The sequence below is a fragment of the Callospermophilus lateralis genome, chromosome 13 (assembly GCF_048772815.1).
Source record: "Callospermophilus lateralis isolate mCalLat2 chromosome 13, mCalLat2.hap1, whole genome shotgun sequence".
NCBI lineage: Eukaryota > Metazoa > Chordata > Mammalia > Rodentia > Sciuridae > Callospermophilus > Callospermophilus lateralis.
The window spans coordinates 34446142-34462392 of record NC_135317.1 but is presented as its reverse complement, the minus strand read 5'-3'; the positions used below and the strand labels follow the sequence as shown (position 1 = coordinate 34462392).

Sequence of the window (16251 nt, the reverse complement as noted above, 5' to 3'; positions counted from 1 at the left end):
TTTTTGAAAATATTTCAGCATATCACAACATTTTCAAATAATTTGGATTTGGGGAATACTAATGTATAATTATTTAAATACATTTTGGTTCAAGTTTTGTTTGGGCCTTTATTGAGGTAAACATTTAAAATTTTTCAGTATTCAATTTTAGGATTAGATTTCCTGTTAGGAGTAAAATAATAAATATAACTTTTAAGTTTAGGACAGTTATTATGTATGTATGTATGTGTATATGTATGTATATATAAATACATATATTTGATTTTAGGCAGCAAGTACACATTTATCTTGACTTTGTTATGGAGCTGTTTTTGTGATAATGTTGCAATAGTGGGGATCTATCTTGTGTCTGTCGTTTGAATTGCCAATAAAAAATGGCAGGGTTGGTTTAATTAATAATTTTCATAAGAGACACCATGAGATTTTATTTAAGTTTTTAAGATCATGATTTGCAGATTCTTAGATAGGAATTATAAAGTGTGAAGAAGGAAATTTCATCTTTAATGATCTCATTAAGTTGTCTAGGCTGGCCTTGAACTTGAGTTCAGTTTGTTTCAGCTTCCTCCATTGCTGGGACTACAGGCTTGGGCCACCAGTACTCACTGCCCAATACATTTACTATTACTGGTATACTATAAAAGATACCATAATTCAGGAACAACCAGATGGCAAAGATACATAAGACAATTTATGGGGGAAGTATGTAGAGCTTTCATGTTCTGTCATAATGTGTAACCCTCTTAGTGCCTCCAAATATTCACCAGCCTGGAAGCTCTCTAAATCCCATTGCTTTTAAGTTTTAAAAATGGAGGTCTCATGCTATCACCATTATTGATTAAGTCATTGGTCATTGGATTCAATCTCCAGTATCTTTCCTCTTCCCAGGGGACCAGGGGTAGGAGTGAAATTTCCAATACATGGTTGGATTTTCTGGTGATCATCCAACCAATAAGAATCATTAGCATAAAAAAGAGTCATTAGCATGAACTCAAATGTGGTTGAAAGGAGGCATATAATAATGAATAACAAACGTATTTCTCTTATCCCTATCATTCAGGGATTAGAGGGTTTTTAGAAGCTTTGTACCAGGAATTGCTTAGGGCAGAGATCAAATAAATATTTTCTGTTATATATGTCACAATTGCAAAATAGAATTTTATTTTTCTTAAGTAGCAAAGTGGTATATAAAATTAACAGTTTCTTTGACTGTAGTATAAATCACTAGAAATATATTTTAGTGATCTTTAATAAGGAAGTCATCTCTGTCATTCCATACTTGTTAAAATCTTTTAAAAGAACCAGCCTCACTTGTAAACCACTTCAATTTGAAGCTATTAAAAAACACTCTTTAAGAATGATTAAGCTGCCTTGGGTTGTGGCTCAGTGGTAGAGCGCTTGCCTAGCAATCGTGAGGCACTAGGTTTGATCCCTGGCACCACATAAAAATAAAGACAAATAAAATAAAGATATTGTGTCCATCTACAACTAAATTTTTTTTAAAAAGAATGATTAAGCTCCCATCATTATGTAAAATTATAGTGCACCAGTAAAAACATGGGAAAAAAGCAATGTTTGAAAATTTACAAAATGATTAAGCTATTTTTTCATGGGAAGGCTAAAGGATGGACTATTCAGTCAATAACTTACAGTAACTCATGGTAGTTAGAAGAAAATGGGGTTATTGTGACTTAAATTTCCTGTTCTTATGTTTAAAGAACCTCTGCCACAGAACTAGGTATGGGAAGGATTCAGAAATGTAAAGAATAATTTATTGGGCTGGGGATGTGGCTCAAGCGGTAGCGCGCTCGCCTGGCATGTGTGCGGCCCGGGTTCGATCCTCAGCACCACATACAAACAAAGATGTTGTGTCCGCCGAAAACTAAAAAATAAATATTAAATTCCCTCTCTCTCTCTCTTCTCTCTCTCTCTCTCTCTCTCTTTAAAAAATAAAAAAAAGAATAATTTCTAAAGGATAAGTATCATTATTTGGAAATGAGCGTTTATTTATTTCATTGATATAGCAGTTCATTTCATCTTCAGACTAAATCTTTCTATTCCCCATTGCCAGTTAATCCATGTTGTGTCAGAAGTGTAGTATTAGTTTATAGAAAAAGTAACCATTAGTGATGGTATTACAGATGCTTCTCTACTCAACGGTGGAGCTACATTCTAGCAAACTTGTTATAAGTTGAAAAGAAAAGTCAAGAGTACATTTAATGCACCTAATCTGGTGAACATCATAGTTTATCGGTACACAGTATATAGTACATTGTAGAGTTTATGCTTGTGGTTGTATAGTTGGCTGGGAGCTGCTATTTGCTGACTTTGCCCAGAATTGCCAGATAGAATTGTATCTCATATTGCTAGCCAAGAAAAGCTCAAAATTCAGAATTCACAGTATGTTTTTCTTACTGAATGAGTATTGCTTTTATGAAATGAGTATTGTGAAAAGATTCTGTACCAGTTTAAAAATCACAGGTTGGACCATCTTAATTTGGGGACTGTCTATTTGTAGAAATGCATTCAGTTCCAAATATATATGCCAGAAATCCATCTGTGCCCTTCTACAGTGAGATGGGATTTATCTCCTACCCTTATTTGTCCTTAATTCCAGTTTGTTGTTAACAACTGGCAACAGATATAGACACCTTTGCCATCATAAACTCTGTTATGGTGAAGGTTTGTGGCTTTTTGAATAGTGTTTTGTGCACCTGGGAGATTGATTGGATGTCTCTTTTAAGGTTCTAATCTCTTTGGAGAGAATTAGACTAATTTCTTCTGTAACCCAGAGAAAGAAGACTCAATCAATGCATTTTCATTACTACTCTATGTCCCTTTAAAAGTTTTCAGCTTTGAGAGTCACCTGGCACCTGTTTCTTATTTTGTGTTCTCACCCTTTTGAAATCTTGTACTCAAGTTGAAGCTTTCAACTTCTGCATATGTAGAGAGGTAAGAAAGGGCAGAACTTAAAACACTTTAGAATGTCAGGGCTGTGTTTGGAAAGGACAAAATGAGATGAGATGACTGCTTAGCTAAGAAGGGCCTGATTCATGAAGAGTTTTTTTTTTTTTTAATTTTTTCATTTTTATAAGCAGTTTTATTTGGCAAAATCATCATTCATGGAAACCTGCAGCTCAAAAGCACAGGAAGGTCTGTGAGTCCTCAAAGTGTGTGCTACAGTTTACTGCACAGCTTCTAGTAAGCCTGCTGGTATGGGCTCCTCTCAAAAGATGCAGGATAGGGCTGGGGATGTGTCTCAAGTGGTAATGCGCTTGCTTGGCATGTGCGGGGCGCTGGGTTCAATCCTCAGCACCACATAAAGATAAAATAAAGATGTTGTGTCCACTGAAAACTGAAAAATAAATATTAAAAATGCCCCCCCCCTTTTCTCTCTCTCCTCTCTCTCTCTCTCTTTAAGAAAAAAAAAAAGATGCAGGATAGCCAATATAAGACTAAATAGACTATCGAAGTAAGCCACTAGTAACCTCCAAAATTTTGCGTATATTTAAGGTATTTTGCTTCCTTTTTAACAGTTTTTCTTTGCCAGAGGAATTTGGCATTGTGAGTTCTTCCCATAGACTTTACTTGTTGATTAGGTCTTTGAATTTTATTGTGTGTGTGTGTGTGTGTGTGTTTTTTTCTTATCAGCCAACACTGCTGGTATAGGTGTGATTATATCACAGATCTGATTTTCCGACAAATAGTGATGGTTTTGGAAATCAGAGGATGAGGCATTTGCACTAAATTCTTGACATACCTATTTGCCTCAGGTGGCAAGGGAGTTTAGATTCTTCTGTGGGAATACTTGAGACATATTGGAGACTTTGCCACTTGGTGTGATCTGATATTGACCCTTAGGTAGAAGTGGTATGGCAGAGGCATTAGAATGTCCAAAGACAACCTACCTACCAAGTACCTTCAGTCTGTGCAATGGATTTAATCATGCATTTGGTACTGTAAGAGCAATAACTAATCATGGTGGTAATTCACCATAAGTGTCCAGTTTCTCTTAGCTTTTTTTATTTGTTCCTATTGGTTCTGCAGGGCTTCTGTGTTGAGATACTGAATCTCTTACTACCTCTGCTACCTTTACATCCTTTTCCAAAGTTGTGGCTTTCCTTTGTTCTCCTGGAATTCTGTATTGCTTCTGTTAGACCACCCAGGAAACGGATATGGTTTCATGAATGATTTATATATCCCACTAGTACTTCTGTATGTGATGCTTTTCTCATTAGGGGATAAAGATGTGCATTTGACACAACAGTAGTCAAAACTTTTCCTGTAAAGAACCACATAGTAAATATTTTGGGCTCTGTAGGCCGTATATAGTCTTTTTCACATATTCTTTGCATTTTTTTGGTAAACAATCCTGTATTTTTTGGTACCAGGAATTGAACCCAGGGGTAGTTAACAACTGAGCCATATCCCCTGCCTTTTTAAATTTTTAAACGGCGTCTCACTAAGTTGCTAAGGCTGCCTTTGAACTTGCCTCAACTTTCCAAGCTGTTGGGATTATAGGCCTGCATCACCACGTCTCGCCTTTAAATGTATTTTCTGATATCCAGTCTATAATCATCTCTTCGGTTTCTTCTCATCACCATATGATGAAATTCTATTTATTTCCTGGTTGGCCATAAAATATCTCACATTTTGCTACTCATTACCATAGATTTCCCTCAAATCTTATAGTTGGCTTGCATGACCCTTATTATTCTTCCAGAAAGCAATGTCTTTAACAGCATCACATTCTCATCAACAAACTGTCCAAAAGAGGTATAACATTTACTCTTCTTGTGAGATATTTAGTTGGGACACAGGAGAATTCTGGGTCAGAGATGAAGGATAATTAATTACTTAAAAAAAAAAAAAAAGAAGTAGCGTATCAATATGTTTACACCATTCTCGAAGGCCTAATTCATAGAGCAACAACAGAAAAAGGGCCAGATGACATTTGCTCATGCTTAAAGGAAATGAACTCTGGGCTTAGGGCATTTGAATTTTTCAAATGGTGGAAACATGGCTGCTTTTGTTGCACCTGTGGTAGACACAGTATCTTCTGAGTCTATTCACTATATAAACAACCTTGAAAAGACAGTTTAGAATTATGGACAGTAATTGCTTCACTTGAAAGACACACAGAAATGATTTGTTATGTAGAGTTGTTTCCGAACCCAGTATAATTCAAATTACAGTTGGTTTTATACCGTGTTTACTTTTTATTCACTGCTAAGTTCAAAATAGGCATTCTTGATTGACAGTTTTCCTCCAAGATATAAATCAGGGACTTAAATTTCTTCTCTTTTGTGACTCTGCCTTCTTTAAAATATTGCTTTCATGGCTACTGTGCTCATTTGTATTAAATAAATCAGTGTGGCCACTAAATAGCTGGGGCTATTAAGGACTGGACCTAGAAGTTGCATACAATGGCCACATGTAACTGCACAGAAAGCTTGAAAATGTCTGTTTATATTCCAAATAAGAAGAAATTAGATTGGTGAGTAACTGTTTCTTTCTACCTCATTTAGCTCATTCTTTTTGTAAACTATATATAATTATAGAGAATTAAACAAGGGCAGAACATTTATAAAATTAAAGTTATAAAACAAAAAAACCCACTCAAGAATAGGAATACCATCAGGAATAGCCATCATTACTGCTAAGTAAACATTCCAGATTTTCTGTGCATAGATAGTTAAAACTATAGTTAGATAAAAGTCATTTTTGTCAAAATGAGCTAAATGAAAGTAAAACAGGTATTATTGAACTTCAAATAAAATTTCCTTACAGAAAACATAATTCCTTAAAGATATCTTTAAGTTTAATAGTAGAAATTACAAAACAAACGAGACATTGAAGACATAAGACTATATTTTTTAATTTGGTTGCTTTTATGCCCCACATCCCCTTTAGTTGTAAATGGACACAATATCTTTTTATGTGGTGCTGAGGATTGAACCCAGTGCCTCATGCATGGGAGGCAAGTGCTTTACTAGTGAGCTACAGCCTCAGCCCTGTTTTTAGCTCTTAATGGAATTCTCAAATCAGAGGGGCTTGGATTGGCTAAAGTAATTGTAAGTTTATTATTTTGTCTAAGTTTAGAGATTAAGATTTTCTAAAGATTGGTTAATGTTTACTTTTTTTTTTTTTTTTTTGGTACTGAGGATTGAACCCAAGGGTACTACATCCCCAAACCCTTTTAACTGTTATTAAGTTGCTCAGTACTTCACTAAATTGCCAAGTTTGGACTTAAACTAGTGATCTTCCTGCCTCAGCCTCCTCAGTCACTGGAGTTGCTGGTATTAGCCTCCATGCCTAGTCCAAGATAGGTTAATTTAATGATAGCTAGTTCAGCAGTGACAGGGCATTATTGACTTTTTTGGTGACTCTTTTGGCTTTTTCAGTCCTCACTGCAGGTTACTGAAGTTTTTCAAAGGTTATGGCCTAACACTTGAATATCTAAAGCCTGGGAGACAGCACTTTTTTAAGAGTGAGCTGAATATTTCCAGCTGTCTCCATGAATAAAATTTTTCTTCTGTTTTATTGTGCTGACTTAAACATATCCCAGCCCTAAAGCAGTCAAAGACTAAATATATCCGATCTATTTTACTGGCCATGTTCACTTCAGGGCTGGGAAGTGAGGCTACATTTATTAGAACATAGGGGAAAGATCATGATTTTTGTGAGAGCCAGGAACTGTTAACAAGGGAGGGTTCTGCATGTTAGTTATTGTTTGGTGTCAAACTATTATGTTTTGTTTTCATTAAATGCTTTAAATTCTATATCGAGCTTCTGCTATGAAAGGCCGCCCGTGTCCATTTCACTTTTCCCTGCTGTCCAGTCTGTATGTTTTTAAAGATATTTATGTTAAATTTTTTCCCATAAAAAAATTCTGTGACATTCTTTTTTAACCATAATCCTCTGAATATGGTGGGCATTCTGTGTTTAGATTTATTTGCTAGGTGTTTACTTCCAGTCCTTATGCCACAGCTCCTCCAATAAGTTCTTTCTTTCATATCTTACATTGGCTGAATTTTGGTTTTAAGTAACATTTTGAAAGAAGTTGTTAGGACCTGTATTCTCTTTTGAGTTTTTCCATAACAGGGAGTCGTCTTGCTTAGTTTTTGAGCTGTATCTTGGCTATATATAGGATCAGTGGGTCACAATTCCCAAGACTATGGTCCTGGAATATTGCTTTTGCTTTGGAAATGGTTACAGATACACCTGCCTATCCCTTTCCCTCTTGCCTTCTTCCATCAGTTTGGGTGTTAAATATAAAAGAATTTTTAGAATTATTTTTCAATTTGTACAGTTCTGTGTTTGATTATACCTTCTATTCCCCTTTATTGGATTCTACGTCAGGGACAAAAGTTATCTTTATGTTAGATTATCTTTGTTTTCTGTAGCTGTTTACTAGGTTTTTGTTTGTTTGGTTTTTGTTTTTGTTTAATAGGGGATTGAAATAGAGCCTCATGCAGGTTAGACAAGTTCTCTGCCACTGGGGTACACCCTGACCCCTTGTCTTTTTTTTTTTTTTTTTTTTGGCAGTGCTGGGGATTGAGCCCAAGGCATTGTGCATGCAAGGCAATTGCTGTAGTAATGAGATAACACTCCGCCCCCATGGCCCATTATTATTTTTGAGACAGGGTCAACTATGTTACTCAGCCTGGCCTTCAACTTGGGATCTTGCCTCAGTCTCCTTAGTAGCTGGGGTTGAAAGCATGTGTCACAATAACTGGCTTGTTTTGTTTTCTTTATATTTTCATTATTGTGATTATTTCAAGTCTTTTAGTAGCGTTTTTTTTTTTTTTAGTTTCAACAATGTGTCGTCTTTTCCTTGCCATTTCTCTTGTATTTAGTAATTCTATAATGTTTTATTCATTACTTTGGTTCTGTAATCCTTTTTTATTTTTTTTATCATCTCATTCTTGAATATTTTGGGTTTTTTTTTTGGGGGGGCTGGGGTTTCTGGGGAGTGAACTCAGGGGCACTCAACCACTGAGCCACATTCCCAGCCCTATTTTGTATTTAAGAGGCAGGGTCTCACTGAGTTCCTTAGTGCCTCACTTTTGCTGAAGCTGACTTGGAACTCAAAATACTCCTGCCTTAGCCTCTTGAGCCTTTGGGATTACAGGTGTGCCCCATCAAGCCCTGCTCATTCTTTTTTTTTTTTTTAAACAATTTCTTTTAATATTTATTTATTTTTAGTTTTCTGTGGACACAACATCTTTGTTTGTATGTGGTGCTGAGGATCGAACCTGGGCCGCATGCACGCCAGGCGAGTGCACTACTGCTTGAGCCACATCCCTAGCCCCCCTGCTCATTCTTGAGTTTTTTGTTTGAATTCATTTTACAAGTAAGTTTTAATTACTGTGGGGCAGTTTTGGGAAATATTTTTATTAAAGATGATTTAAATTTGCTCCTAGGTTGTAATTTTTGGGATATATATAACTTATGTATACATATATCTATATATGTGTATTTTTTAAAGTTTGGGTTTTATTTTTCTCTAGAGTACTTGGCATTTAACCCAGAGCCTTGTGCATCCTAGGCAAGAGCTCTACTACTGAGCCACATCTTCTACCTGATTTTTACTTTTATGTTTTTTGTATTATGTTTTGACTACACTCTGTTTGCCATGTAGCTTTGTTTCATCTTGCTCTTTTTGGACATTTGCTACACTTCACTAAAATTTTGGTGATTTTTTTTTGGGGGGGGGGGGATTTTCATTGTTTTTGAGACCAGATTTGAGAGTGAAGTGTTTTGCAATTTTTCTGTAGGTAGAGAATGGGATACAATATAAAAGCTCACCTTTGGGCAATGTACAGTTGTTTTTTAGAATTCCAGACAAATTCTCCTTTCTAGTAATAACACAATTCATAATAATAAATTATGGAATCAACATAGGTGCCTGTCAATAAATGAATTGGATTCCAAGTGGTTATCTCTAATTAATATGGAGGAACACCCTTGCACTCATTCGTAGCTTCAATCCTTGATCCTTTACTTTGAAAGAGTCAGCACCTCTTACTTATCCTCCCCTTAACCTCAGGTTTTACTGTTTCTCTCCTGAAGCTAATACAGTACTAACTACTCTTTTTAGTCAGAAAATGTTGAATAGGTAGGAAAACAAAAGTGAGATTGATTCTTTCCAGTTTTGAGAGTCTGGTTATTTTCTTAAAAAATTGGGAAATTAGAGACAGGATTAAGAACTGAATCATATGGTTAAGCCAGTTTCCAATGTTTTCTAAAAATTGTTTATATCACTCTTTGTGACACTTTCTGGGTAATACATTATTATCTTCCTTGCTTCCAGTTTTTGATTGCATGTTGGTTGATTTGGTTGACTCTTTTTACTGGTTTTTGTTCATCAAAACAAACAAACAAATATATATATTTGGGTAATGTTGGAAGAATTTGCGATGTGATTTCAAAGTACTTACCATAAGACTCATGTTTTACAAGAGATTGGTCTGCTGTGTTTTAAAGGACATTTCATATTTTTCAATGAAGGCACACTTTCCTTACTCAATTTCAACATAAAGAATTGAGGTCTTTTAAAGTAGCTCACATGTATTTTTCTTTTCTTATTTTGTGGCCAAGTATTAATTTTAATATTGGGCTTGCCAAGTAGTCAAGTAGTGATAATGAAATTATTTTCTCTGTGTTAGGAAACCTCTGCTAATTTAAGCTTGTGTGTGTGTGTGTGTGTGTGTGTTTGTGTTTTCCCCTCTAAAACAAGTACTCTTTAGCACAATAGTGCTTTCTTTCTAGGAATCACTGCCCCAAGCTTTTCTGTTAGTGGTTTACTGACTAAATGTATATTGTTTAAAACTCTGAGACATCTAATTCTTAGCCAGGAATTTACAAGTATTTACTACTTTTTTTTGGGGGGGGGCACTACTGGTGATTGAACACAGGGGTGCTCTACCACTGAGCTATATCCCCAGCCCTTGTTATTTATTTATTTTTTTTTAATTTTGAGACTGGGTCTTGATAAGTTGCTTAGGTTGACCTTAAAGATAGTAATTCTCCCAGTTTTGGGGAGGATTTGATCAGCCTCCCAAATTGTTGGGATTACAGATTTAAACCACCATGCCTGGCTTTAGGAATGCTTCTGGATATATATATATATCCCCTTTTTTCTTTTTAAACCTGTTTTGTTTGAACCCTGGAAACAGAGAGAGATGTAAATGCTGCTGTGTTTATTTCTTTATTTGAAGCCATTTAGTAATCTTAACTGTTGCTGCAGTTGCCTCTTTTCATTCCTTCTTGCATTCCCATACTGTTTGGATTTTCTGCTCTAAAACTTCTCATTCTGGGTACTCTATACTTTTTTAAAAAATATTTTTTAATTGTTGATCTTTATGCATTCATTCATTCATTTATATGTGGTGCTGAGAATCGAACCCAGTGTCTCACACATGCCAGGCATGTGCACTACCGCTGAGCCATAGCCCCAGCCCTCCCCACCTTTTTCTTTAAAAATTCAAAAATGTTTTAAGTTTTCTGAGCTGGGGAGAAATATAGGCAACAGAATCCACCTTGTATTTATTGAAACCATACCTTTCTGATCTATGAAGATATAAATATAAATTTCTTCTCAGATATTTTAAAGATTATGACAACATGTATTTGTGAATCACAAATTTCTACAGTACTGTTTTAAAAGAATTATTATAGATATGGATTCTGTTTGGAGTGACATTGGCTATCTTAATCTATGTGTTTACATAAAAATAATCCATGCTTTTTTTTTTTTTTTTCTTTTTTAGTACTTGGGATTGACTGCAGGGATGCTTGACCACTGAGCTATATCCCTATCCCTTTTTATTTATTTATTTATTTTTGAGACAGTGTCTTGATGAGTGGCTGAGATTGGACTCAAATTTGTGATCCTCCTGATTCATCCTCCTAAGTAGCTGAGATTATAACATGCTTATTTTTCAAACACACCTCTTCTGTACATTGACAGTTTTTTCTTTCATTTCCCCCATAGTATCTATATGTTGCTGTATTTAACAGATTGTATTTAAACCATTGTTTATCTCTTAGAGGTGAAATGACATTCAGAGGGTTTGAATTCATTATGGTTTCTAATTGTTGTTTTAAAAATTGTCCTTCATGTATTTATATTCTGTTAATAATGTATGTAAGTGCTCATTTCCCTATAATTTAGGCAACATTGAATTTTATTAAAAACAAAACCCAAGCTGGGCACTATGGCTTGTGCCTATAATCCAGGGGCTGGGGAGACTGAGACAGGAGGATCAAAAGTTCAAAGCCAGCCTCAGCAATTTAGTGAGGCCCTTAAGCAACTTAGTGAGGCCCTAAGCAACTTAGTAAGACCCTGTTTCTACTAAAATATAAAAATGAGCTGGATATGTGGCTCAGTGGTTAAGTGCCCCTGGGTTTAATTCCCAGTACCAAAAACAAAACAAAACAAACAAACAAAACCCCATTTCTTGATGTATTATGTAAGTCCAAACTTTTGTATTATTCCATGATTTGCTCTATATGACTTTTCTGTCTCTATATGTGACATTTTTGCATATTTGACAGGTGTGTACCTTGCCTTTTACTCTCATGTGCTTTGGAGATTTTTAGAATTTGTTTGCCTTTTGGTTACTTCTATTTAAATTATTCTATCTTTTATACCCTGGAAAAATAAAGCCCAGTATGGGAAGAACATAGATAGAAAACTCCTTTATTATGTGTTTTAAAGGGAGAGCAATTTTGAGGACAGCCTGGGCAACTCTGTGAGAGCCTGTCTCAAAAAATAAAAAGGCCTGAGGATGTAGCTAGTGGTATTTAATTCCAGTACTATATAACAAAACAAAAAAGCCAATATTGTTTTTTTTTTTTTTTTTTTTTTAATTTGTACTTTCTTAGCTTGTATGACTCAGTCTTGTATTCTAGTCTTGTTTTAAGTATTTACTGTTGCTTGGTAAACTACTCCATAACTTTTCTTTTTCACATTTATTATTATTTAAAAAAAATCAGGCCTTTATGAAAGGAGGGAGCGGGGTTAGACCTCTCTGTAGTTTTACTAGTAGTTGGTTCATCTGGAAAAACTCACACATGCATGGAATTAGATTTCATTTCTTGATCCCTCTTTTTTCCTCTTGTTCTCCCTTTCCTTCCCCTTTCTCCTTCCTCTACTTTACTAGACTTCCTTTAGCTTATCTATTTATTTGTATTTGATTGGTTCTTTTTACTTATACATAAAGGCGAGCTTTCCTGTGTATATTTATATATACACATAACATGATTAAGATATATATAACATATTTGTACCAGAAATTGAACTCAGGAACGCTTAACCATTGAGTTGTATCCCCAGCCTTTTTTATTTTTGAGACAGGGTTCTGCTAAGTTGCTTAGACCATTGCTAAGTTGCTGGCTTTGAACTTGGCAGTCCTCCTGCCTCAGCCTCCCGAGACGCTGGGATTCTGCACTTCCATGCCCAGCCGTAATATGATTTTTTATAAAGAATACATTCCACATTGCCTCCACTTTCCAATCCCTTCACTTTGCCTCTCAATCTCTTCCTTCTACGATATCATCTTCCTTTATGTTATCTTATCTTTCCCTACCATGAGAGAAAACATTCAACCTTTGAATTTGTGAGTTGGCTTATTCACTTAGTATGATATTCCCCATTCCCATCTATTTACCAGGAAATGCTATAATTTCATTTTTTTCTTTATAATTGAGTAGAACTCCCTTATATGTGTCATACCACTATTTGTTAATTTATTCATTTATTGACAGGCACCTGAGTTGATTTCATGATTATTATTGTGAATTGTGCTGCTGTAAGCATTGACGTGGCTATATTGCTATAATATTCTGATTTTTTTATGTTTTGGGAAACTACCAAGGAGTCGGATAGCTGGGTCATACCCACCCTACAACTTTTAGTGGTTTATCAGACAGGGCTCAACAGGGACAGTTTATCTTTCTTCCATGTGGTATCTAGCTGGATTTATTCATGAAGCCAAATTAAGTTGGTAGCTGGCTTAGGTGTTCATTGTTGGTTTTATTCACATGTCTGGGACTAGGTGCTGCTGCCTGGAGGCCAGTGTCCCTCATTTCTCCCACATATTCCTTCTCATTCTCTATTTGGCCTCTATTATCAGGGGAGTGCGGAATGGTTCTTTATGTGGTGGTTAGGATCTAAAATAGCAAAGGTAGAAGCCATGCAAATCTTTGGTTTCCTGAATTTGTACATCATATCCTGCTGAATCATAGCAGGTCAGTAACTAACTCAGGTTCAATGCAGTGGGAAAGAGAATGTTTTATGATTGGAGGAACAATATCCTGTTGCAAAGAATGGGAAGGATAATTCCCTGGGAGCCATCTGCCACAATAATAAAACTTGAGGATAGAAAAGTTTCCTCCACACAAAATAAAAAGTATTATAGTGTTAATTTGTATTTTCTGTTGCAACAAATTAACATTGTGGTCAGAAAATATCATATGCACTTCAGAAGTAAAAGTGAAGAAGTAGTTGGGTGTGATAAAATATATATCCTTAATTTTCATGCATTTTGTTCTGGTGTATAATCTCTTTTAGGGCAGAGACAGAGAAATTAAGTTTTCATGCCTGGAATAGATTAAGTCCTTTGAATGGTTAAATTTAAACATTATAAGAAGTAAATAAATTCAACTAAGTCTTTAGTAGCAAATTTGCTGGGTACAGTGGCACACACACCTGTAATCCCTGCCACTCACGAGATAGAGGCAGGATGATTGTAAGTTTAAAGCCAGCCTTAGCAATTTAGTGAGGCCCTAAGCAACTTAGGCCCTGTCTCAAAATACAAAAGGGCTAGGGATGGAGCTCAATGACAGAGTACCCCTGTGTACAAAAAATAGATAAATATCAATACTGTTTTTTATATTAATTCATTTTTTAAAATATTTATTTATTTATTTAGAGAGAACTTTAATATTTATCTTTTAGTATTTGGCGGACACAACATCTTTGTTTGTATGTGGTGCTGAGGATCGAACCCGGGCCGCACGCATGCCAGGCAAGCGCGGCTACCGCTTGAGCCACATCCCCAGCCCAAAAATCTTTATTTTCTAGTTGTAGTTGGGCACAGTATCTTTATTTTATTTATTTATTGTTATGTGGTACTGAGGATCAAACCCAGGGCTTCGAATATGCTGAGTGCTCTACCTCTGAGCCACAACCCCAGCCCATTAATTCATTTTTAATGGGGCTGGGGATCAAACCCAGGGCCTCATCCATGTTAGTCAAATGCTTTTGAGCTCAACCCCAGATCTCCATACTGGTTTTTTTTTTTTTTTTTAAACCTGTCTGATTACAACAACTAAGAACATTTAGGTTAAAATTCTTGACATGAAACAAAGTTGGGCTCCTAATATGTAGTTGATTTCTCATTTAATTAACTTTTTTTTTTATATTCAATTAATTAGTGTAAGTACTTTGAAGCACACCTAACTTTTGTTGTTGTTGTTGTTAGAGATAACTAATTCATAATTTTGTGAGTAAAGTATTTCTTGCCTAAGTTTCTATGCCCTGATCTCCAGTTTTTGGGATATGGAATTATATGGAAGTGGAGAATGTGGTACTTTTCAATGTGATAATACATGTAAAGGGCTATACAAACTTGAAAATGCTGTTTATAAAAATTATTTTTTTTAAAGAAAAAGTATACATTTTGCTAAATATAAATTTAGCATTTGTTTAGTAGTATTTTTTAGATTGATCAAGGATAAGGGTGGATAATTCTTTTAAAAATAAATTAGTTTTACTTATTTATATCCAAAATTAGATAATTTTTTTGGTTATCCTTTGTCAGAAATTAGTTTTTGATAATGTTTTAAATTACTATATGGTTTAAAAGAATCTCTGCATTGCATATGTATGAGTTATGATTTAAATTTAAATTACTTCTGTTTACTTTTAGAAATATAAAGAAAAAGACAAACACAAACAAAAACACAAGAAGCAACCGGAGCCATCACCTGCATTGGTTCCATCCTTGACTGTTACTACAGAAAAAGTAAGTTTGAAGTATCTAATTATGAGTTGATTTTTAGCCCAAGAAGTGTTTTAACTCTCAATGTCCTGATTCCTAATTTTTCCCACCCACATCTTAGTCCTTTGTGCCACTTTCTGTTTATTCTATACTTGTCTCCAAAGACCAATGAGGATAATAAGTGGGAGGCTCCATTGAGATTAAGAATTTGAGCTGTGGGGTAGGCTTAATGTACCTGTGATTTTGGTGTCTGGCTTCACCACTTACTGATGGAACCCTTAGGTTAATTTTTCTCTCTGTAACTCAAATTTTATTAGCTGTAAAATAGGGGAAATAATTAATGTAATTGAATAAGATAATACATCTAAAGCAATTAGAATGGTACCTGGTTCATAGTATTACTTAGCAAATATTAAGTTTTATTAAGGTTATTATGTGGTTAATGTGAAAATGACAGGCAGGGACAGGTGGCCGACAAAGAGTAAGCAAGTGAGAAAATGCAGTAGGAAATGAGGACAGAGTGAAGGGTTGTATATACTAGGCTTTTGTCTTTTAGTTTGGGTGAAAAGCAAGCAATTGGAGAGTTCTGAACTGAGATGTAACATGGTCTGACTTGAGTTTTACAAGAATAATAGGGAGGACATTAGGAGATTGTTGGCAGTAATTTAGTGGAGATGGTGGTAATAGTGGAAGAGGTAGTGAGAGGTGATCAGATTCTGAATACAGCGAAAGGTAGAACCCATGTGACTTTTTACATAAGTTACAAGATCAGAGAGGATCCATATGTGATTCCAGAGGTTTTGATCCCTGATAAATAAAAGCAATGGAGTTGTTAACGAAGATAGAAAAGACTATGAGTGTAATAGGTTGTGGGAAAGGTGATGAATTCAGTTTTGTAGTATATTTGGGTTTTCCATTGCTGTCTGAACATACTACTGCAAATTTAGCAGTTTAAACAACATTAACTTAAGTCACAGTTTTGTAAGTCAGAAAGGCTGGTTCGTTCACTTCATTTAAAGATCATCAAAGTGTTTGATGGTCTCTGTTCTTATCTGAAAGAATCTGGTTCTGAAGTTCATTCAGGTTATTGATAGAATTTGTTTCCTTGTGATTATAGAATCAAGATGCCCATTTCTGTGTTGGATATCAGCTAGGAGCCCAACCTAAGCTTGTAGGGCTTCTATGAGGTCTTTGCTTTCCTTACTACACAATCCCCTCTACCTACCCTTCATCTTGGAGCCAG

General features: G+C 35.3%; 1 protein-coding gene across 7 annotated transcripts in view; it reads left to right on the top strand.

Moving 5' to 3' along the window:
- The window catches only part of Mllt10 (MLLT10 histone lysine methyltransferase DOT1L cofactor), a 200014-nt gene that overhangs the window by 82583 nt on the left and 101180 nt on the right, over positions 1-16251 (top strand). For all 7 annotated transcript variants that reach the window (XR_013088481.1, XM_076832028.1, XM_076832030.1 and 4 more), the window contains one exon: positions 14937-15032. Coding sequence is in view for 6 of the 7 variants with exons in the window: in XM_076832028.1 (XP_076688143.1) it covers positions 14937-15032 (96 nt within the window). In the remaining variant the exon portion in view is untranslated. The remainder of the gene's footprint in view (positions 1-14936; positions 15033-16251) is intronic.